Source organism: Cololabis saira, chromosome 9 (assembly GCF_033807715.1).
Source record: "Cololabis saira isolate AMF1-May2022 chromosome 9, fColSai1.1, whole genome shotgun sequence".
In the NCBI taxonomy this organism is placed as follows: Eukaryota; Metazoa; Chordata; class Actinopteri; order Beloniformes; family Belonidae; genus Cololabis; species Cololabis saira.
Window position 1 is genome coordinate 42,900,288 of NC_084595.1, and position 24,604 is coordinate 42,924,891.

At 43.5% G+C, this 24,604-nt stretch overlaps 1 protein-coding gene across 2 annotated transcripts in view; it reads left to right on the forward strand.

Moving 5' to 3' along the window:
- Positions 1-24,604, forward strand: part of LOC133451190 (glutamate receptor ionotropic, NMDA 1-like) — an 86,658-nt gene that overhangs the window by 18,512 nt on the left and 43,542 nt on the right. The window contains exons 3-7 of one of the 2 annotated variants that reach the window (XM_061730156.1): positions 5,605-5,739; positions 8,907-9,083; positions 19,121-19,183; positions 20,054-20,151; positions 22,519-22,640. In XM_061730156.1, the coding sequence (XP_061586140.1) occupies positions 5,605-5,739; positions 8,907-9,083; positions 19,121-19,183; positions 20,054-20,151; positions 22,519-22,640 (595 nt within the window). The remainder of the gene's footprint in view (positions 1-5,604; positions 5,740-8,906; positions 9,084-19,120; positions 19,184-20,053; positions 20,152-22,518; positions 22,641-24,604) is intronic. The other variant, XM_061730157.1, reaches the window with a different exon arrangement.

The window sequence follows — 24,604 nt, forward strand, 5'->3', positions numbered from 1 at the left end:
TCTTGGTTCTGAGAAAATGGCAGTTGTTGTTGTAGCACGAGTGACGTTTGCGTTTCAGCCATGAGTGAGAATCTTGGAGCCTGGAGATACATTTTCTTGTGTTCTTGTAAACTTTGAGACTCCTGCTCCCCCTTATGTGCTCTGGTGAGTTGGACTGTCTGGTTCTTCTTCTGCAGGTGTATACGATCCTGGTCAGCCATCCGCCGCAGTCCAACGGCGAAAAGTTTTTCATATGAACATTTTTATAGGCGCAGGCAGGTGGAAGCAGCAACGGGATGACCGGGGGTGGGGGGTGGGACCGCAGGCCAGCGCGCAGCTCCTGAAGCTCCGGCCTGCAAACATGCACAAAAGAGAAAAAAGGGGTCCAGCACAAGAAACGATGGACAAAAATGATGGCTATGAGATACTTGTAATAAATAAAAAAGATACTTATAATAAATAAAAATGTTCCAGGAGTATCACCAAAGATGAACAAAAGTGAGAATGTGATCACATGACTGCTAATGTTCTGAACAACCAACAATGTTCCAGCATGACATGACCAGTTTAAGTATGTACAAATAAAAAGTCAAATCAAACCGACATGAAACAGCTTCAAGCTGTGAGTCGGGCTGCGAGCTGCCAACAGAGGCTTCAGCTTTACAAACGGCCGGATGGAAGAGACACAGAAGACGCTGAAGACACTGACTGAAGGAGCCTGGGGCGAGGCAAGCCGCCGCCGCCGTGTCACAATCCCACATTTCACACTACAAGCCTGAAGACAGTTCACAGCCCCACATTTGGAAAAAAAACAAACAGTTTCTCCAGTTTAGTTATGTGTCAAACAGAAGTTCAGCAGAGAGAAGAGTGGCTGGGCCTCCTTCAGTGATGCTCTTCCTTGTGGAGAATAATCAGGCCAACATGGCGGCGGCAGCGGCGGCGGCCGTGGCGGTGGCGTGTCGGACAGAGGCTTTTTGGACGTCAGATTAACATGCTCTCCGAGTCTGTGCAGAAGCGCAGATGTAATCTGGCCATCCTCCCACGGCACAGATGGAGGGATTAAACAGCTGCTCCACGTGTTCACCTCCATTTTTAACCAGCGCACTCGTTTATTCCCTCTGATAAACAAGCAGCTGCTCTCACATGAACACATCCCTCCACCACTGCATCCTCCGCATCCTGGAGCTCTGGCTCATTATTCCTCGAAAACAAACAACAGTTTCCTCAAAATCACAGCTGTTTCAGACAGTCCTGTCAGGAAGCTGCAACACCATTCACGTCCTGCCATATCTTAGTTTGTACATCATGTTCAAATGTTAGTGCACCCTCTTTTCTTTTTTTTGAACATATATTTATTGATTTTTTGTAATATAGTAACATTCAACAACACTTATAACATCAAAACAAATGGCAGTATGTAAAATAAATAAATGTGTACACATTTGTACCAAATATTAATAATGAATTAATTCAGAAGTGGGGAAAAAAAATAAAATTAAACAGAGTACTGTCTGATGTGGATGTACTATGGAGATATTAAAGATACATTTATGTAGTCAGACAAATTGTTCTACATAAATAATAATAAAGGAAAAAAAATAAATAAATAAATAAATAAACAGCAACAACAAAAATTGCAAATGTCTGTGACGTCATGCCTTCCTGAGAACCAATGAGGTTATTCCATTGTCCTATTTTTCCACTGTCCCCTCTATGTCACCAACCCTCAAACGGTCCAAAAACATCTTCCAAATTTCATAAAATTCAGAAGCCTTCTTTCTGATAATATAGGCCAATTTCTCAAGAGCAAGTGCTGAAGTTAAGTTGTTTAGCCAGCTCGAAACAGCAACATATACATTTTTCTCTCCATGCCATCATTTATTAACAAAAAGGGAAAAAAAATCAAGTGGACAATACTAAGTACCCCTTACTGGTTCCACAGGGTTTAAGAGGGTAAGCTGCAGCCAGCTGCCGTTGGCATCATTATTGATGTACTGATCATCAGCAGGTGAGCAGACTTCTATAAACTCACTTGTTTTGGCAGCTTGCTAGTCCGTAACCATTCAAAAACCCAATACCAAGAGGGGAAGACATCAGCAATAGTCTTAAAGGAACAACTGTTGCTGCACGTCCAATCTGGGAAGGGTTATAAAAACCTTTCCAAACTATATCGTAGTTATAAGTTCCACATTGAGGAAAAATTATTCACAAGTAGAAAACATTGAAGACAGCTATCGATACCAGAGGACAAAGCAGCAGATTCACCCCAAGATCAGACTGTGCAAAAGAAAAACCCAAGAGCGTTTCTCTTGCGTTTCTCCATGTTTAGAAGTACCGATACTGGTATCGGTATCGGGGCATCCCTATTCTTATATTGAGCACTGATGGACGGTGAGATTTGGAGGTGGACGGAGGACAGGTGGGCAGAGACTGAAAAACTACTCTAATGCATCTTATTGACCAAAATTTGTGCCTTCGGAAGGATGGAGTGGAGTCTGAGAGAGATGTCTGAGGGAGATGCTGCAGGAAGTAAACCTGGTCTTGGAGCTTTACTTTGTTCAAGTCCAGCTGTTCTTCCACCGAGGAAGTCACCTGGACAACATTCACACCTGCATTTGCCCTCCATGAGTAGCATTTGCAGTTTCAATAGAATGATCCAACAAATAAAGGTTCATCTACTCGAGTTCCCACCTCGCTGTAAACAACTACCTGCTGTCGGCTGACGTCGTCTTCGCTGCAGCCAAAATATCTCCCATGGAGACAGAATCTGTTTCCAAGCAACCTGTTAGTTATGATGGGTAAAAATGAGAGGATGAAATGATGGAAGCTACAGGTGTTATAAAAGTTGGTTCAGGGTGATGTTCGCCACCATGCAAGATCCCTTCCACTTTATCAACAGTTGATAAACATGTGAGGAGGCGGTGCTTTTGTTGTGGAGGTACTTTTTCTTGAGCGGCGGCTTGAAGTTGATTTGTCAAAGTCTTTATACCGTCTCGTCCAAGAATTTTGACGGAGGTTTGTTTCTGCTGGAATGATAATCTTGGAAACGTTACCCCATGTTGGTTTGTAACCATTCTTCCTGTACGACTTCTGCTGGTAATTTTGGTTTCTGCCAAGATAACAGAAAGTAGTTGAAAGCTGATTGTGTGAAGGAGGATATTTCATGAAATGAAGAAGATCATGGACAACCCTGAGCATCGTCAGCGTCTTCAGTCAGAGGTTTGTGTATACGTGTGCATCAGCCAGCTGTCTACCATCTTTGACTCCGGTCCACCACTGTGCTCTAAGCTTCATATTGTAGTATTATATATATATAATATTATTATATATATAATATTGTATCGTTGTAGCATCTCACTCACCACTGTGAATTGTATGCTGAAGCTGGCTTGCTTTCTCTGAATGTAAGAAGATTTACACACTGGATGACTCTGATTTATAAGGCTCTTCTTGGCTTGGTTCCTGGTTATTTATGTTTATTTCTTCAGCAAACTTCAGCAAACTAAAAGCCATTATGCTTTTTATCAAATTATATTTTGCACCTGGCTGTTCCTCTTGTTGAGACCAACTTGGGGAAAAAAGCTTTTAGTTTCTCTGCACCCTCTGCTTGGAATATCCTCCAATCTGAACTTGAGGCCTTTCGCTCTTTTCTAAAAGACCAACAGCGGGAATCCTTTCGGCAATGCCTGTGTTTTTAAACTACTGTACATGTGGCCATGTTTAAATTATTTCTGAAGTTGTTGTTTTTACATGTTACTGACATCACCACTATTGCACTGTATTTGTGAAAACAGTTTGCACTCTCATTTCAATGTTTATTTCGTGATTGCTGTTATGTGTGTGTTATTTGTGGACGTGTGCTGCTCCTTCCTTGGCCAGGTCACCCTTGTGAAAGAGGTCTCGACCTCAATGGGTCTTTTTATCTGGTTAAATAAAGGTGAAAAAAAAAAAAAAAAGGTTCTTAAGATGCTACAACACAGACCGGAGACAGGAGATCCTTCAGACCTCTACAGGAGATCCTACAGACCTCTACAGGAGATCCTTCAGACCTCTACAGGAGATCCTACAGACCTCTACAGGAGATCCCTCAGACCTCTACAGGAGATCCTACAGACCTCTACAGGAGATCCTTCAGACCTCTACAGGAGATCCCTCAGACCTCTACAGGAGATCCTACAGACCTCTACAGGAGATCCTTCAGACCTCTACAGGAGATCCTACAGACCTCTACAGGAGATCCCTCAGACCTCTACAGGAGATCCTACAGACCTCTACAGGAGATCCCTCAGACCTCTACAGGAAATGCTTCAGACCTCTACAGGAGATCCCTCAGACCTCTACAGGAGATCCCTCAGACCTCTACAGGAGATCCTTCAGACCTCTACAGGAAATGCTTCAGACCTCTACAGGAGATCCCTCAGACCTCTACAGGAGATCCCTCAGACCTCTACAGGAAATGCTTCAGACCTCTACAGGAGATCCTACAGACCTCTACAGGAGATCCCTCAGACCTCTACAGGAGATCCCTCAGACCTCTACAGGAGATCCCTCAGACCTCTACAGGAGATCCCTCAGACCTCTACAGGAGATCCCTCAGACCTGTACAGGAGATACTTCAGACCGCTACAGGAGATAAGCTGTCCTCCTTCTTGTACAGATGAAAATCCCGTCTGCAGCCCGACGTGAGCACAAAGCTTGATGCAGCTTCAACTTCAGAGAGTGTGTTGGATTATGGAGGCGCCATCTACGCGGCTGCAGCTTCTCCACTGCCAGGACACATTATTTCCCAGAGCTTCACGTTTTATCTCAGACTGCCTTCAGGACCCTCTGTGGCTGCGATGCTCTGCTCTCCTGGCCTTCACTAAGGCAAAGGAGGCAACAGATCTGGGTTTATTTCTTCTTCTCCTGTTTGAATTGTATGCCTTGTTCGTGTACATTTTTATTCACTTTTGACACTAAATGATTTAATGAGGCCTTGATCGTACATGTGTTTTTACTCTGTGTTGCCAGCTGCACCGGTGTGCCTCTTGGCCAGGTCTCCCTCGAAAAAGAGTTTATCTCAAGGGACATTCTGGTAGAATGGAGGTTAAATAGATCAAATAGATCAAGACGAAGTGCAGTTCTCATTACTTCTGTGTGGATTCAACCCCGTAGTTGGAATGTTGGCACAAAGTTTGATTGAAATCCCTGGATATGCTCTTGTTCCGCCCCCTTTTTGAGGATGCATCCAATGGAGACTTTTGTGAACTCAGAACAAATGATCCCAGAATGCATTTAGCACGAATGTAACACACATCTTGGAGCCTCTCCTGTTGATACCGTTTACATGTGAAAGGAGCTTTTCTAACTTTGGATTTGTGGTGGATGGATCAAGAAGCCTGTTTGGAGATGTGTGGTGTCACTACGCTGCCCCACTGTGTAGTACATGTGGAAGTACGTTCTCCTGAGGAGAACTTGCCCAGCACCAACTAGCGAGAATAAAAGTCCAAACCTGATTGGTTCAAACGTTTGCGTTTCAGCCATGAGTGAGAAACTTGGAGCCTGGAGATACATTTTCTTGTGGTCTTGTAAACTTTGGTGGTGACCTTGCCATCCCCCTTATGTGCTCTGATTCTTCTTCTGCAGGTGTATGCGATCCTGGTCAGCCATCCGCCGCAATCCAACGACCACCTGACTCCGACACCCGTCTCCTATACAGCCGGCTTCTACCGCATCCCCGTGGTTGGTCTGACGACACGCATGTCCATCTACTCTGACAAGGTGAGCCCCATCCACGTTACAGCTGCAGCTGTCAGATCAGTCTTTAAAGGAGCTGTATGTAAGAGCAATAATAAAACGAATCATAAAATGACCCCGATATGTCAACAGACATTTAAAAATCATGTTCATTTCAAATACTTATGTCACTGACAACAGCACTCAAGCCAGGATATTCCAGTTTAAAAAGAGGAGTTGCAGCCCTCAACTGATGTTTATGTTGTCAGTTTTTGTTTTGGCCTGAAGCTCCACCCTCCACCTATCTCCCAATCACCAAGTCAGTATTGTTTCTGAAGCTCCACCCTCCACCTATCTCCCAATCACCAAGTCAGTATTGTTTCTGAAGCTCCACCCTCCACCTATCTCCCAATCACCAAGTCAGTATTGTTTCTGAAGCTCCACCCTCCACCTATCTCCCAATCACCAAGTCAGTATTGTTTCTGAAGCTCCACCCTCCACCTATCTCCCAATCACCAAGTCAGTATTGTTTCTGAAGCTCCACCCTCCACCTATCTCCCAATCACCAAGTCAGTATTGTTTCTGAAGCTCCACCCTCCACCTATCTCCAAATCACCAAGTCAGTATTGTTTCTGAAGCTCCACCCTCCACCTATCTCCAAATCACCAAGTCAGTATTGTTTCTGAAGCTCCACCCTCCACCTATCTCCCAATCACCAAGTCAGTATTGTTTCGGCATCCGGGTTGCCAGCTCGGCTCTAATTATCGCAGCCATGGCAGCCTACGTTCCTGCTGCATTCTGCAGCCTACCTGGCAACCTCTGGTCGGGGGGAGGAGGGGGAGGGTACACGCCGCTCAACAATATTTTGAAAGTGACTGCAGTACCAGTTTTGGCCATTTCTTACAGACGGCTCCTTAAAGGTGTTCCTCTGGAGCCATCCGGGACCGCCCTTCATTCACTCCTGTTTTTTTGTATTTCAACTCTTCTACCAACTAAAATCTAACCTTGAAACCCATATTGGTTGACCAGTGAACCAGATCCTTACTTTTTAAAACATTGATAACGGAGTCACTAATCTGTGGCCAAAAAAAAAAGGGTGACTGAAGCAGACAAAACATACGGAAACATTAGTGCCCCTGTTTTAATCCTGTGTTTGTTTGTGGTATGTGAAATCATGTGGGCAGAACTCAATGCAATTCACTTCAGTAATACTCAGGGCCGCAGCTTGTGAACAGGCAAGGCAGGCAACTGCTTGGGGCCCGAGTTGTTGGGGGGCCCATGAGGCCCAAAAAAAAAAAAAAAAAAAAAAATTTTTTTTTTTTTTTAATAATTACTTTTATTACTATAAAATTATTTATTTTACTAAAAGTGTTTCCTATCAGGGGTTTTGAGGACTAAAAAAGTATTGAAGGCTGTTTTTACTGTACAGATCTCAAAATGTGGTAACCGCAATGACCACATCCTCCTCCTTAAACAAACATAAGGCAATTATCAATGACATCTCAGTAGCCAGTAAGAAACCTCCCTTAAGGGGCCCCATGTTGTCATTCCCATGATCACGGCCATCCACCTGTACGCAGTGTCAAAAAAAAAAAAAAAAAAAACTACAGTGTCGTGTGTGTAAATTAGCAGTGTGTAAATAAATATAAATTTCATAAAGTTTTCGTTGGTGTCAGTTTATTATAACATAACGGTGATGAATGCTGGTTTGAGGGGCCCCCTAGAAATTTTTGCCTAGGGCCCCAACAGACCCTAGAATCGCCTCTGGTAATACTGTACGGTTTTTAGTCCAACGTTATTGGACTAATAAATCCCACCGCACGGGGTGCGCTTGACCCGCGAAACAGTGTCATACTGAAGAATATTTGTGTTATTTCTAGTTAAAATGTCTCATTTTTAGTCAAAAAAAATCTCATTACACTTAAAACAAGAGTCATTACCAGAAAAATAACTTGTTATTTGACAATTTTCACCTGTTTCAAGTAAATCTTCATTTGAAATAAGTAGAAAAATCTGCCAGTGGGACAAGATCTATCTTCTCATTACAAGCCAAAAAATCTTGTTCCATTGGCAGATTTTTCTACTTATTTTAAGTGAAAATCTACTTGAAACAGGTGAAAAGTGTTGTTTTTTCCAGTGATGAGTCTTGTTTTAAGTGTAATGAGATTTTTTTTGACTAAAAATGAGACATTTTAACTAGAAATAAGACAAATATTCTTGAGTTTTTGCAGTGTCACACACAGCTCCAACACACAACCGTTTTCTTTTCCACGGGTTTATTTTCCTCCACATGCTTAACAACTTAAACAGCGATCGTGCTTTCAGCAGGTAATCAACTGAAAACATATAAATAAAAACTGTATAAATATAAACATCCCTATATTAATTTCACAGACATATTTATGATATTTAACACAAATTAAAATTATTTTGTATACTAAACTCACCAGCTCAGCTTCACCGGTTAAACCAAGTCCCAGTATAAAAAAAACCACAGAAGAAGAAAATTAACGGTCGATATTGCTACCGTTAGAATAACCCAGGGGTCGCCAAAATGTTGAAAGAGCCGTATTGGACCAAAAACACAAAAAACAAATATGTCTGACTTCGAGAAAAAAGTCGAAATGTCGAGAAAAAAGTCGAAATTTCGAGAAAAAAGTCGAAATGACGAGATTAATGTTGGAGTACAATCTTGAGAAAAAAGTCGAAATGTCGAGAAAAAAGTTGAAATTTCGAGATTAATGTTGAAATACGTTCTCGAGAAAAAAGTCAAAATGTCGAGAAAAAAGTCGAAATGTCGAGAAAAAAGTCGAAATGTCGAGATTAAAAAGGAAAGGAAAAAGGAAGAAAAAAAAGGAGAAAAAGAAGAAAAAAAAGGAAAAAAAGAAGAAAAAAAGGAAGAAAAAGGTCAAACATTTTTGAAAAAGCTCTAGGGAGCCACTAGGGTGGCACTAAAGAGCCGCATGCGGCTCTAAAGCGGCGGGTTGCCGACCCCTGGAATAACCGTTTACACTACGAATAAAACAATATGAACCGCAGAAGGCAAAATAACATGCCTGAACAGGAAAACTTCACACAAATACTAGATCGATTGCTTGAGGGAACCTAGATTTGTAGACAACTAGATAAATGAACTATATCTAGATACATTCTGGTTTGTTTAACAGATGAAGCAAGTTTAAGAGTGACTTTTCTACCTATCCATCGTTCAGAGCATCCACCTGTCGTTCCTGAGGACGGTGCCGCCGTACTCCCACCAGGCGCAGGTGTGGTTCGACCTGATGAGAGAGTTCAGATGGAATCACATCATCCTGATCGTCAGCGACGACCACGAGGGCCGAGCCGCTCAGAAGAGGCTGGAGACGCTGCTGGAGGAGCGCGAGACCAAGGTGAACACGCGCCGCCAACACGCACAGCCGTGTGTGTGTTTGCAAGAACAAATACTGTACGTCCATGCGTGCACACTTAACACACACACATATACACATCATGTCTGTCTTATGTAGAGTGTGTGACCCTCAGTCTGATTCAGGAGTGTGTGTGTGTGTGTGCGTGCGTGCGTGCGTGCGTGCGTGCGTGCGTGCGTGCGTGCGTGCGTGCGTGCGTGCGTGCGTGCGTGCGTGCGTGCGTGCGTGCGTGCGTGTGTTTGTGTGAAACCTTCACCCCTCATTAATTTTCCCATCATCCCTCTCACAGTGCTCCATCTTTCCATCTTCATCTCTCCTTCATTTTTAATTAAATTCATTTTATGTGTATGGTGCAAGTTGACAACAGAAGTCATCTGAAGGATCTTTACGCAGAAAGAAAACGACTTCAGTCGATGTCATTCTGTGTCTAAATTACCATACAGACAGCAGCTAATCTTCAACTGGGTTCAGTCCCCATCCCGAAGGAGCGCAAGCTGACGGTGGAAATTTGACTTTAACCAAGATGATGCTTTGATTCCAATAACACTTTCAATCCTCCGTAATAAAATGTTTTGATCATCTGGATCAGATGCCTCAATGAGGTCTAACAAGACCAGTATAGACACCAGTCCTCCATCTGAGGCTCAGAGGACACGTTTTTTAGTTTAGTTTAGTTTATTTCGGTCATGACATCACAAAAAAAGAATACAAATAAGACAAACATCAAAATAGCTTTTATAAAATTAAAAATAAGAAAAAAAAATGACAACACAGAAGCAAATGCACTGTTCAAAGAAAACATTACAAAAAAGTTTCCAATATACAAATAACATCTAGGCCGAAAAAGGTGTAGGCTGAAGCAAAGCTTATTCATTGCCTACACTAAAATAGATTATTTAAAGTAATGAAATAAAAGCAAGAAGTAAGAGATAAGACTGCCAGTAAAACCAATTGCCTCCATGGGGATAACAAAGATTCCACGAGAAATAAGAAAGAAAAAAAAAGGTGCAGTCTACATGTTTCCTTCATCCTTGAATAATCAATAATTGAATCAATAATTGAATAACAAATCACGTTTCTTAACTTTCACCATGTCTGGTACTTGAATTTAAAAAGATCTGAATCCTGACTGAAATCCTTTAAACAAATGATTTTAGCCAAATAGGCAATTAGTTTATTCACAAGTTGTTTTCATGACCTTTAGAAATAAAATGGAGGTGGGACTTGGACCTGTAGGTATCTGGCCCTCCTGCATCCAGATCAGTCTGGTTTTGATGGGGTCCAAGAGACACATTGATGGTTTAGATGAATCTCTTGTTCGTAGCCCTGCATCCCTCCATCATCTCCACTTCATCTCTGTTTCATCCCTTCTCCGTGTTTTTGTCATTCCACTGTTATCATGCCGTCATCATTTCTACACTCTTTCATCGCCCCCCGTCTTCCCTCCGTCCTCCTGCTTTCACATTTTTTCTGCTGGTGGCTTCGACGCAGCTTCTCTTTCATCACTCCTTTGCTCTTTGTTTCTTTTTCAGTTTGATTGCTTATTGATCTCTGCCAAGACGGTTTAGTTGTTGTTTGTGTTGTTTTCGTTTGTTTACATGGATCATAATCCGCCTTAAGAACTTTAAAAGAAGTAAAAGTAGATATTATTGGTGTTCCTGCAGCTTTGATCTGTGCGTTGGCAGCCGGTCAATGGATATCATCAACTGTATAGAAGCAAAGCTGAGCCAGAACCAGGTTCTGATGTTCTGGTCCGCCTGGGATCCAACCCGTATGAGACGTGATTCATGAGTGTGGATTCTCAATTTGCACTAATTAACACAATCATACACAAAACACACACCAAATCATATGTACTTAGAAAAATCATTAAAGAAACTGCAAATCACAATAATATAAAAGTTTTAAAACAGAAAGCAAAAACCTTAGAATTTTAATCCTCCAAATCGTTACAGGACAAACAGTCTTGATTCCACACTCAGTTATTGATACGTAGTTTTTAATTTCCTTGGTCTTGAAGGACAGTTCTTGACTGTTCCATGGTGTTCCATCTCTGTGTCTTGCTATCAGCTGTTCTGTTAATGATCTATTTTCAGTCTTGGTGGAGGTTTAGGCTTGCCACCCGTCCCTTGAAATACGGAATTGTTACGTAATTGGGAATTAAAAGTTGCGTTCCGTATTGAACCAATACGGACATATATTATGCTCTTATTTATTGATGTCATAATATACAGGTGAAGGTCGGAAAATGTGAATATATTGCAAAACTTAATTCGTAGTAAATTCAACTAAAGGTGAAACAAATATATTATGTCCCACTACATGCAAAGTGAGATATTTCAAGCCTTTATTTGTTATAATTTTGGTGATTATGAATCACAGTTTATGAAAACCCCAAATAAAAAATCTCTATATTATGAAATCAATAAACAATTCTATCATCAAAATTATAACAAATAAAGGTTTAACACATCTTGCTTTGCATGTAATGCGACTATGTCATGTATTAGTTTCACCTTTTAAGTTGAATTATTGAAATAAATTAACTTTTACACCATATTCAAATTTTCCGACCTTCACCTGTAGGCTATATTCTACATCTGGGCTGATGTGGACGTATGTAGCATAGGAGGCTAGTTCAGCTGCTAGTATGGTTGTCTGTCTATACACTCATGCAAGTTCAATGCTATTAAGGCACTTTAAACTTTAAATCAAAGCATTTAGTTTTTTCATATAAAATAAATACATTTCTATTAGGGCTGCACGATTCTGGACAAAATGAGAATCACGATTTTTTTGCTTAGAATTGAGATCACGATTCTCTCACGATTTCTTTCCAATATAAAATGTATTGCACTTATTACTTTAACTTTGCAACAGCTGAACAAAAATATAATAACAATAAACATCTTGTCTTCTTTACACAAACCTTTGAATAATTTAAACAATAATAACAATTTTGAACAATATTTGTTCCTCCCTGAGTTGAACACCCTTTCAGAAAGGGGACTTGTAACAGATCCTGTAGTTCTGAGGCAACAAATTATTCCTCTGGCTGCTTTTTGCTGTAACAGCTGACATTGAACATAAAAACAATAAACATCTCTCTTGTCTTTAAATAATTTTAACAATAACAATTTTAAAAATATTTATGTGCAATATGTGTCAGGTGATGAGAAAGGTAGATGTTTCTCCAAATGTAATCCACAATCATTAACAAAATATAACAAACATGACAACATGATAGTTGACCACGACAGGACTACAACAACCTAGAACATAGGCCTAGTCCTTTTTTTATGCAGCCATCTTTAAAAAAAAAAAATTTAAATCGTCGTCATTTGGAAATGAGATCGCGTTCAAGCATGAATCGAGATCGCGAGTTTTTAACGATTAATCGTGCAGCCCTAATTTCTATGCAGTTTAGAAGTTTTGGGGATGTCCCTTTTTTTGGCTCCTGCGCTGCTGAAATCGGGGCGTCCCTTATTTCTATTTCTGAAAGGTGGCAACCCTATGGAGGTTTGACTGTTTTACTCTTTCTTTTCTATTTCTTTTGTCTTCAGTTTTTTTTACGTCTGAGTTAGGGACTGGTTTATGTTTCTTCCTCTCCTCTCTCTGTGCTCTCTTCCTGTCTGTCCATCCAGTCCATCCTTTCAGTTCTTCAGCTCCACCTGTTGTGTAGTTTCTCATCACAGCGACTCTGATGGAGATGGGAGTCGTGCAAACACATCTGAGCTGGTTCTGCTGAACTGCCGTCAGAGCGAATGTCCGTGATGCCTGTTCTCAGTTGCTGTGTTAAAACAGACGTGCCTTCTGGGACCACCTGACCCTCAATTTTTACAGACTTTGACTTATAAAGAAAATACAAAATGATCCGTAGGAAATGTCCTTGTAACCTCCTAAGACCTGGAGCTACATGTCCTACTAAACTGAATATGCAACGTCCAGATGTGACTGTGGAGAAATTTGGCTTTGTGCATTCCAGTTTCATGAATATTAGAGAGATTTTAAAAGAGGGAGGAGAGACATGAATATTACAGCACATTAGTTAAAGTAGGTGAGCAGAGCTGCTGCGTGCATGTTGTTACTGCTTCAAACATTTATCTGATGTAAAGTCATAAATATCCCAGCAGCGCAGAGCAACACTGAAACATACAACCCGCTGTGGTATGCAGACACGCCTTCCAAAATATAAGCCTCTCCTCACAGCTGTGTCCTCACATGAAAAGCAACTCTTTTAGTCACTACTCGTTACTGTGTGTGTATTTTTGAATTACAGTCACGCTTCTGCTGAATGAACTTGACCTGAAAACATTTCCCTCAGACTTTTTTTTATTCCACAGTCGCTGCTGACTGAGACACTTAGAGCACCACAGTGGAGGAATCGCTTCTTTTTCTCTTTTTTTTTGCTGCGTACAGACCTGGCGCGGTCCATCTATGCCGTTAAAGTAGCATTAATATAGCGGTACATGTGGATTGGTTTACTAGCTGAAGCCCAGTATAACCAGCAAAGAAAACAGAGGCTGTGGTGATTAACTGAAGTGCAGCCTGCAAGCTGTATCTCTGAAAACCGTTGCCAGTACTTTAACCCACTGCACACGACTCACAATACCAACCTAAAACATCAATATTGAACAAAACAACAAGCCTACACCTGGCTAATGACTGGACGCACATGAACATTTCTACTCCATTGCGATGCTAATGGACTAGGAACAAGACTCAGGCCATGTTTACACATAGGCCGGGTATTTACAAAAATGGATATTTTCCCCTTTACGTTTTGAAAAATACTATCATTTACATGAACCCGCATAAATACACTTTTAAGGTGCTATGAGCATACAAACCTACAGGGGGCAGTGTAACGAGAAGATAAAGTCATGCTAGCCAATCGGAATCCTGGAAAAAAACATCAACAATTGACACGAGTAACTTCCAGTTACTTCCAAGATGAACAAGAGTCTTTCGTTTGGAGTGACAGAGAAGTGGAGTTACTTTTAAGTGTGACTTTAGAATATAAAACAAGTAAAATACAAGAAAATATTGACGGTGGCCAAAAAAAATTGTAAACACAGGTCGCACTCATGACGCTGGTGACGTTTCTGTCGCATAAAGTTCTGAAGCCTAAATGTCCGTTTTCCTCTGTTTAGAAGCAGAAATGATGGTTTTTGGTGACTTTGAGCTTCGTTTTCGTGTAAACGAACGGCCAAAATGCATGAAAACACCACCGTTTTTGCTACGTGGAAACGGGGCCTAAGGTCCACACAACTCAAAGTGAAACTTCCTCGGTAGGCTACAGTATCTCCTCCATAGGTTGACAAGAGCAGAGACAACAGAAGAAGAAGAAGAAGAGCAGCAAGTGAACGTTTCAATGTGGTAGCTGTAATGTAGCTCTGAAAGTGAAAAGAAAACTTTAAATAACATCCCAAAACATTAAAACTGAAGAAAAGAACAAACACCTGGATAATGCATTCAAGTACAGATGCATTTCTACAAACGCAATGTTAATGTATGAATGACATCACGTCAACTACATTTACTTTACCAGACTTAGCGCCACCTGACAAAGTGAAACTTGCTCTGCACTGTGTCCTACACAGCTTAAAACCCCTTATACTCCGAGGTCCCAGTACAGGGGGAAAACACCATGTAAGACTATAAACCTGAGATTAGTCAGGGCGTAAAAAAAATATGCTTTTCAGTAGAGCGCGTCACATTCACACGTCAGTCCAGACATTGGTCTATCTAACAATTAATGAATCAGACAAACACATAGTTACAATGTACACAACTTTACTGGTAAATTAAAGCAAGAAACTGCAGTGATAGCTTCAAACTAAATAAAGGGAACTGGACAGGGGGTCGCTGATGCATTACCCAGGTTTCAAATAAGCTTTTGAAGAATTTTTCACGACTCTCCACAGTTAGAGTTCACATCCATGACAACTGTACGGGGTAAATGTTACTGTAGTTCAGCAGGTTGAATTGTATAAAGCAACGAATTTTACTGGCGACCGGCACAATCGATGGCTAACGGTCATCACTTCGGCTACTTAGCACTTAGCACTGTATGGACATCTGAGCTGAGAATACAGACCTAGCTGGACATAGTTATTTATATTCCTAAGAGAATGCGTTTGTCACGGCTCAAAAGGCAGGGAACCCAAAAGCACAACACAGAGTAACAGAGTCCAAAAGGCTTTAATCAGGTCAAACGTAGGCAGGAGTCAAAAACCGTGCAGACAGGCAGATCAGGCAGACAAATCCAAAGGGGTCAGGCAAAAATCCAAAAACCGGGAATCAGGCAAAGTGGCAGGCAGGCAGAAACAGACAGACTCAGGAACGCTGGAACGCTACATGTAGGCATGAACACTAGACAATCTGGCAGCGGGCATGTGGAAGTGGGCCGGTATATGAAGGGGAACTGATGACCATGGAAACCAGGTGTGGAGATGGGTGGGGAAGCACAGGTGAGGGGAATAAGTAGATTGTCTGGCTGATGAGGGTGTCAGGATCTGGAATGAGAGTGAGTGATCATGTAAAAACATATCCCAAGCTTAGAAACCATGACAGCGTTAGTTGTGCTGTTAGTTTCCCCGACAGACCACCTTGACTTGCTGTGGGTTGCTCTGAAAGGGCCAGGACAAAACTGAAGCATCATTTGAAATGCAAATGTTCACCAGCCCCTCTGGTGTGGCTCGTTTGAAGGTCCCAGGAGCCACAGCGGATCGTTTCAGGACACTTTTTTTGCTGTTTGCTGGAACCCAATGGATGTCAATCAGCCCGCAAAGCCTGCAGCTTCCAACGGTGCTCTGCTAGTCCAGGTTTCAGCTGGGGCAGCTCTTGTCTCCGATTTCATAACAACACTGGAAATGACAATGTTTGGACAGATTTGATCAGAACGAATGTCAAGTAATATTAATTAGCTTCATACATTAACAAACGTCAGCCATTGTGTCCATTCGTACCTATAGAGGGTATGCATTGACGTCACTTCCCCACTGGACCAGCCCCCTTACTCTCACTGAGTGGCATAAACGGCTGCAACTAGTGGAGAAGACGAGAAAACAGCAGATTATGGGCTTAAATTAAAGGCAGTTGGACTTGACAGTGACCCGTACAGTTACCCCAAGAACCAGTGGTCCATGGACATTAATATTTGGTACAGTTACCCCAAGAACCAGTGGTCCATGGACATTAATATTTGGCCACGAATCCAGTTTCCTGATATTTATATGTACTTAATTTCTACGCCGGGGAAATACACGAAGCAAAGCTTGAAGGCAGACGAAAGTCTTGACGCTTGGTCCGACTTCAAGGCAGGATTTGTTGTAGAAAGGAAAGTGATGAGGACACCGACCTTTATGATTTGACCGTTTAACGTTAGCTACCCAAAAATCCAACATTACCTGACACAAAATGGGAACCGCAAATCCACGTTTCGGTGCCTGGAATGCATTTGTTTCTGTGAATTGCAGCGATCCATTTGTCTTTCTTAAGCTTATTTTTCGGCAGTCTGTAAAACGATAACTCCGATTTCTTGCTAAATCTATGAGTTCAGTCGATCCCACAACAGCTCTTTCCCATTTTAGATGTTTTCCAGTTGCTCAAACTGAAAGTTTACGCTGACACTCAGTCTTTTTCTGCCACTCAGTGGGCGTAACCCGCTGTGAAGTTCCATCTGTGACGTCATGTGCATTCCCTCTATAACCACCCTGGAAATCAGAGTTGTTGGTTCTGCCGTTTTCAGCTTCACGGCTTCGGTCGGTATTCTATCGTTATACCTGGTGTGAAGATGTATGTTTAATGAGCTCAACATTAGCAGCGGGTTGAGTTCAGGAGGGAGGGGATTGAGCAACATCAGAGCAGGTTTGCAGTGAGGAAAGTCAGATCTGGATGAAACCGGACTGTTCTGAGCGTGTCCGCCTCCCGCTGAGGTGTGATCCGTCAAGGCGTACTCTGATCACTCTCTGGTGTCATCTGAACACGCCTGCTTTTGCTTATTTGAGGATTTCTTTGAGCTAAGAGGCAACATCTTCATCTTGAGCTGCTAAATTAGTTTGACAGGTTTCTGAGTTGTCAAAGATTTTCTTTTCTCAGCTCTAAAAATAAAGCAGCTCCGTTCACGCCTGCACACACAGCTCAAAGAGTACATTTACATCTCAAACTAAATATAACTGAAGACTGCTGTGATCCAGCATTGTTTTGAACCCTGAAAGCGCTCAGCAGCAGCTGTTTAAATTGCAGCATCTACAGCAAGGGTCATAAAAAAGAGATTCCTCATATGTCATTGACTTTCATGTAAATCTTCTGAATAGTGATTGATTTTCTGGCATACATTTATATATTTTTAAAAACATCAGACTGTGTGAGAAGAAACGGTCAACGTCTCTGCGAGGTTTCTCAAGAGGCAGTCCCAGTTCTTAAGACTCTGGGTGACACTGTTTTGGTCAGAGGTGATGCACCCAACCCTTAGTTAATCTATAAATGGACAAGAGTTGGCCTGGACGCCAGCCAGTGCCTCATTTATAAAGCTTGCATGCGCACAAAACAGGGCTTGAAAGATGCGCACGCCAACTTCTACACAAAGGTTGGGATTTTAAAAAAAACTAACGGGAAAATGTGCGTATCTTTACGCAAACTTTGATCCCCTAAAAATGGGTCTTTTCACCTGCCAAAAATTGATTGAAGGCCAAATACAGTTAATGAAAAGTTGTTTCTACCTAAATATGACTTGATCTCATTCTTGAGCTTCATAATCTGAAAATCTGACGTTGTAGCGCTATCGCTCAACGGGCTGCTGTGCGCGCTCCCGCGGCCAGAAATGAGATTCTGGCAGGCAATCACTTTTTGGCACGACACCTATCGTACGACACCAGGCCACTCTCCTCTTGGCCTCCACCTTCAGATTGCGCCACTTCTTTTTTATTTCTGCCACAGATCTGTCCGCGGCACTCACAGCGTTTACAGCAGCAACGACGTGCTGCGACTCACTCGCTTTATTTTTGTTATTGATGCCACTACTGTGACCACCAAATAATGTGGTTTTCCTGCCTCCACCTCATCCACAACATCTCCATCTCAGTCTCCGTGAAATTTAGTGGCACGGTGGCTCGACACGTCTCATTCATCCTGACAAAGCAGAAACAGACTGCAGGAAGCCGCTGCGCATGCTCAGCAGGCTCATTTATATGCAAATACAATCATCAAGTAGTTTGCATTGCCCATTCATGGTAAAAAGTGGGCGTGTAGAGGGCGGGGTATGAAACAAATTCACGTGCGCAACCTTCCAGCTGGACTGTGATTTATAAAGCGAACATTGCGTGCAAATGTGCGTGCACACGGTTTTATAAATCTGGATTTTTTTGTGCGCACGTCATTTTCGGCTTTTGAGCGCATGTACACTTTTAGTACTCTTTTATAAATGAGGCCCCGGACAGGCCAGGACACGTGAGGACAGGCCAGGACAGGCCAGGACGGGCGAGGACGGGCCATGCGGCCGCTCAGTTGAGCGCAGGTTTCACCACAGTGGAAGGCGATCAGCGACCACTCAGACTGCGCTACATGTGTCGCTCAAAAGGCCACACCCCGATTCCACACGCAGTAGTTGCTTTATATAAATACATGATGAGGTACATAAATATTCCCCGCACAGTTGACGTGGATGTGACATGTGAGTATGGAGACCAAATCTGTTTGTGCCTGCAGTAAAGTTCAAACCTGGAGCTGAGTGGGTGCTGACTCGGCTTCGGGCCCGCCCCATAGTGGTTGCTAGTTGCATGTAGCCTGTTGGATAGAATAAGTGAGCAGTGATAAAACTGGACGGTCCTTGTTTTATGGAGAGGAAAAAAAGTAATTGTATTAAAATGACCACAACTAAAAAACAGGTGGACGGACAGGAGGACAGTCTGGGGTGTGTTTGCGTGTGACTCCTCCGTCATTTGTTGGATGCTTTGCTGCGACTGTCGGTAATCTTCTTGTGTCTGCATATTTTCTCTGTGCACATCACCCATCAGACTAAAAACAGGAACTATGAAAACCTCGACCAACAGAACTTTGACTTCAGGAGAACACCCAAGGTATAAACTTGCATGGTGAAATGATGCACGCCGCCCAACCAATCTCTGAGCTCGCCCAGTAGTAGCCAAGCACCAGTCAGCCCCGCCCACCCGCCCAGAATCCAACCCGGCTCCAGAGATAGACTCTTATCCTGGTGGCACGTGTTCTCTCCACCATCTCTTTCCTTTCTTTTGATTTTTCATGGTTTCTTGCACCGAGAATGGGTTCACACTCGCAGGAGAGACGCCCTTCCTCTTCCTCCCCCTCCTCCCCCTCCCCCTGCTCCTCCTCCTCCCCCCCGTGTGAAGGGTTGCATGCAGCCAGGCTGAGGCTTGGCTCCGTCTGCAGATTTCTGAGGAACACCGCCCCCCCCCAGGATCCTCTCACTCCTCTGCAACATCAAACCTCTTTTTCTTTTGGGAAATGAACCACTTTCTCCTCCCGCCTCTCCCTCCCCACCCCTAAACCTTTCCCCTTCTCTCCACTCGAATCTTTTGTTTTTAATTTGCAGTTGCATCAGCGCTCTCTGACATGCACGTCCCTGATTGGTCGGTTGGTTGGTTGGAGTCTTGAAAGCGCCTCAGTTTGCATGTGCCAGCACACCACGCACAACTTCTGCCCCTCATTCTTTGTATTTCAGCTTCGACTTTGAGTTTCCTTTAGTTCAGCAGATCTTTGACACTTTTTGCCTCCATTTCTTTGCCCCGCCCCTTCCCCCTGTGGTAGCGTGGGTGAGAGGGAGCATGGTCGAGGTGGGGGGGTGGGGGGGCTTGTACCAGTTTGGAGCTAACGGCGCCTGTCCTATGATGTGTTGTGTGGTGTTGTGTTCTGCCGTGTTTCTCCCTGTCCCTCGGTGGTTCCGGTCCATCTGTGCCGGCACCTTCCTCCAGGCGGAGAAGGTGCTGCTATTCAGCCAAGACACCAACCTGACGGCACTGCTGCTGGAGGCCAAGGACCTGGAGGCCCGGGTCATCATTCTCTCAGCCAGGTGGGTGGAACCTGGGGGCCACCGGGTGGTTATAGAGGGAATGCTCATGACGTCACAGATGCGACTTCACAGCGGGTTTTATTTGTACAGCGTCTAATACAACAGATGTTGTATTCTCTCTAGACACTTTCCAGAGACCCAGAACATAAACCCCCGAGCAATTATTACATAAACAATGGCAGGTAAAAACTCCCCTAGAGGGAGAAAAGCCTTAAGCCAAACAGTGGCAAGAAAAACTCCCCTTTAGGAGGGAAGAAACCTTGAGCAGGACAAGGCTCATAAGGGGGGAACCTCCTGCCGGAGGCCAGACTGGGGGGTTGGGGACGTCAACAGCACAGCAGGCAGGTGGAAGCAGTAGCAGGATGACCAGAGGGGGGGGACCGCAGGCCAGCATGCAGCTCCTGAAGCTCCGGCCTGCAAACATGCACAAAAGAGAAAAAAGGGGGCCAGCACAAGAAACTACAGGAACGATGGACAAAAATGATAACTATGAGATACTTATAATAAATAAAACCTGAGTGGCTGAAAGACTGAGTGGGAGAGTAGACTTTCAGTTTGAGCACTTGAGAACATCTAACATTAGAAAGAGCTGTTGTGGGATCGACTGTACTCATAGATTTAGCAAGAAATCGGAGTTATCGTTTTACAGACTGCTGAAAAAATAAGCTTAAGAGAGACAAATGGATCGTTGCAATTCGCAGAAACAACTGAATTCCAGCCACCGAAATGTGGATTTGCGGTTCCCATTTGGATCAGTTAATGTTGGATTTTGGGTAGCTAACGTCAAACGGTCAAATCATACAGTTCGGTGTACTCATCACTTTAATTTCTACAACAAATCCTGCCTTGAAGTCGTATCAAGCGTAAATACTTTTATATGCCTTCAAGCTTTGCTTCGTGTATTTCCCCGGCGTAGAAATTAAGTACATATAAATATCAGGAAACTGGATTCGTGGCCAAATATTAATGTCCATGGACCACTGGTTCTTGGTAACTGTACCAAATATTAATGTCCATGGACCACTGGTTCTTGGGGTAACTGTACGGGTCACTGTCAAGTCCAACTGCCTTTAAGTTAAGCCGATAATCGGCTGTTATCCCGTCTTCTCCACTAGTTGCAGCTGTTTCTGCTGATGTTTTGCCACTCAGTGTGAGTAAGGGGGCTGGTCCAGTGGGGAAGTGACGTCAATGCATTCCCTCTATTGGCGCTCTTAACCAGAAAACACCCTGGGTAATGGCTACAGAGGACTAGGGTTAGTGTGGTTTCTCACATTGTCACATTTCCCACAAAGGCCACCCTGCTCTGATTGGTCAGTTCCAGTGGTCTGATGAGGCACCGCCCACCAGTTTGCATCAGCACTGCTAAAGTTTGAAATAAAAATGTATTTTGACGCGAAGCAGGTAGACTACACATCGCCAAGACCAGGGGTGGGAAACTCCGGCCCTCAAGTTCAAATGTTTTCCTGTTTCTTCACACCCTGATACACGCGAATGGATCATTGACAGACTTGTTCAGACCTTGATGGGAACCTGGTGATGAACATTCATTTGAATCAACAGTTCAATGGTTGAAACTGACGTCTTCCAGTTTAACGACTAAAACTGACTTTGTCCAGTTTAATGACTGAAACTGACTTCGTCCAGTTTAATGACTGAAACTGACTTCGTCCAGTTTAACGACTGAAACTGACGTCGTCCAGCATTGTAGTTGATCTTCAGAACTGACACTGAGTGAGAGAGTTGAATGTTGTCGTCGACCATTTGCAAAAGAAAAATGAAATATCTGGATACCCAAACAGAAATCTGGACGTCCACGTGATGGATTGCTATCTAGGTACCTGAGGCCTCGGGTCCAGCCCTACTTGTCATGGATACTCCTAGTATTCTTGGTGTTCAGCCAACGTTAGAGAAACTGGACAGGAGAAGCTAAACCTTTTCCTTTCATCAGTGTCTCCCTAATCAACACGGAAGCACAGATTTTCTTACGTAATCCAAAAATGAGAGTAAAGTGTTGAAACATTAGTCTGCCTGCTACGCTTTGCTGGCCGTGAAAAAAAGAGCCAAGCTGCAGACATGCCCTGCAATTTGGGAAATACTAGCACAATGTGAGATTTGCCATGTTTTTAAGATGTTGAAAACTGGTTTAGTTGTTGCCTTCACGTGATGGTTGAAGCTAAGATCACAGTTCATCACAGCAGTGTCCTTCACCTTAAGACCTTTTCAGTCAAGTTGAGATGGGATTTTTACTACTCTTTTTTCTCCAAATTACACACTTTCAGTTTTATAGTTAAAATAATGGTACAATTTCTGTTTGTGTGTGTGTGTGTGTGTGTGTGTGTGTGTGTGTGTGTGTGTGTGTGTGTGCAGCGAGGATGAAGCTGCTGCTGTCTACAAAGCCGCCCGGCAGCTCAACATGACGGGGTCTGGTTACGTCTGGCTGGTTGGAGAGAGGGAGATGAGCGGTAAAGCTCTGAGCGAAGCTCCAGACGGTAGGTCCAGCCCTTCCTCTTCCTCCTCATCCTCCTCTTCCTCTCTCTGTCCGTCTGTCTGCAGCTCTGCTTCCATCCACCCCTCACACTGAGAGTTTAAGAGAAGACAGCGCCTGGAGAGAGCAGAACCTCACTGTTTCTGTGTTTGAGGTCTGGATGAAAGTCACGGTTAAACAGATTTGCTGTGACTCCACCTCTGACCAGTCATCGCCAGTGTCTTAGTCAGGCTCCACCCACTAAAAGGGTTTCTATTATACTTGTTGTATCACATACTGATATGTTGGTATACAAAAATGAAAAGTATAAAAACACCTTTGAATTTAAGTTAAACGGGACTATTAAGTTTAATTTAATGTCTTCCTGACGCAAAAAACAATTTATGTTGCAAGCATGGCTGGTTTTATCCTTGCAGCCCAAACATTCAGATCAACATCAGGAATTTCTCAAATGTCCTGTGGAATTTTGCTCCATGCAAAAACTTAATTGTACCACGTCTCTTTCATCATACAAAATATCGTAAATACTGTATAGCCTATGGAGGTATTTTGGTGAGTGCTGCTCAACACGAGAGCCCAGCATCGTGACGTCAGCGGCTGCGTGAATGTTATCATCTGTGATTTCCATCAGCTGCTTTTAACCCAGGAATGATTGTTCTGCTCAGGCAGTGGTCAGGCGGTTACCAAGTGGTTACAAGGCGGTTACCAAGTGGTTACAAGGCGGTTACCAAGTGGTTACAAGGCGGTTACCATGCGGTTACCATGCGGTTACCAGGGGGTTACAAGGTGGTTACCAGGCGGTTACCAGGCGGTAACCAAGTGGTTACAAGGCGGTTACCATGCGGTTACCAGGGGGTTACAAGGTGGTTACCAGGCGGTTACCAGGCGGTAACCAAGTGGTTACAAGGCGGTTACCAAGTGGTTACAAGGCGGTTACCATGCGGTTACCATGCGGTTACCATGCGGTTACCAGGGGGTTACAAGGTGGTTACCAGGCGGTAACCAAGTGGTTACAAGGCAGTTACCAAGTGGTTACCAGGCGGTTACCAGGCGGTTACCAGGCGGTAACCAAGTGGTTACAAGGCGGTTACCAAGTGGTTACAAGGCGGTTACCATGCGGTTACCAGGGGGTTACAAGGTGGTTACAAGGCAGTTACCAGGCGGTTACCAGGCGGTTACCAAGTGGTTACCATGCGGTTACCAGGCAGTTACCAAGTGGTTACAAGGCGGTTACAAGGCGGTTACCAGGCGGTTACCATGCGGTTACCAGACAGTTACCAGGCGGTTACCATGCGGTTACCAGGCGGTTACCATGCGGTTACCAGACAGTTACCAGGCGGTTACCAAGTGGTTACAAGGCGGTTACCAGACAGTTACCAGGCGGTTACCAGGCGGTTACCAAGTGGTTACAAGGCGGTTACAAGGCGGTTACCAGGCGGTTACCAGGCGGTTACCAGACAGTTACCAGGCGGTTACCATGCGGTTACCAGGCGGTTACCATGCGGTTACCAGACAGTTACCAGGTGGTTACCAAGTGGTTACAAGGCGGTTACAAGGCGGTTACAAGGCGGTTACCATGCGGTTACCAGACAGTTACCAGACGGTTACCAGGCGGTTACAAGGTGGTTACAAGGCGGTTACCAGGCAGTTACCAGGGGGTTACCAGGCGGTTATCAATAATAATAAATAATAATACATTTTATTTATAACGCACTTTATATTTGAAAAAAATCTCAAAGTACTACAATAAAAACAAGTTAAAAAAGCAGCAAAAAAACAGGTTAGGCAAATGCCTTGGTGAACAAAAAAGTCAAGTGGTTTCCAGGCGGTGACCAAGAGGTTTCCAAACGGTTACCAAGTGGTTACCAGGCGATCGTCAAGAGGTTGTAAAGTGGTCACCAGGTGGTTATTAGGTGGTCACCAACTCCTTTGCAACATGATGTCCAGGTGATTTCCAGGTTGTCTCCA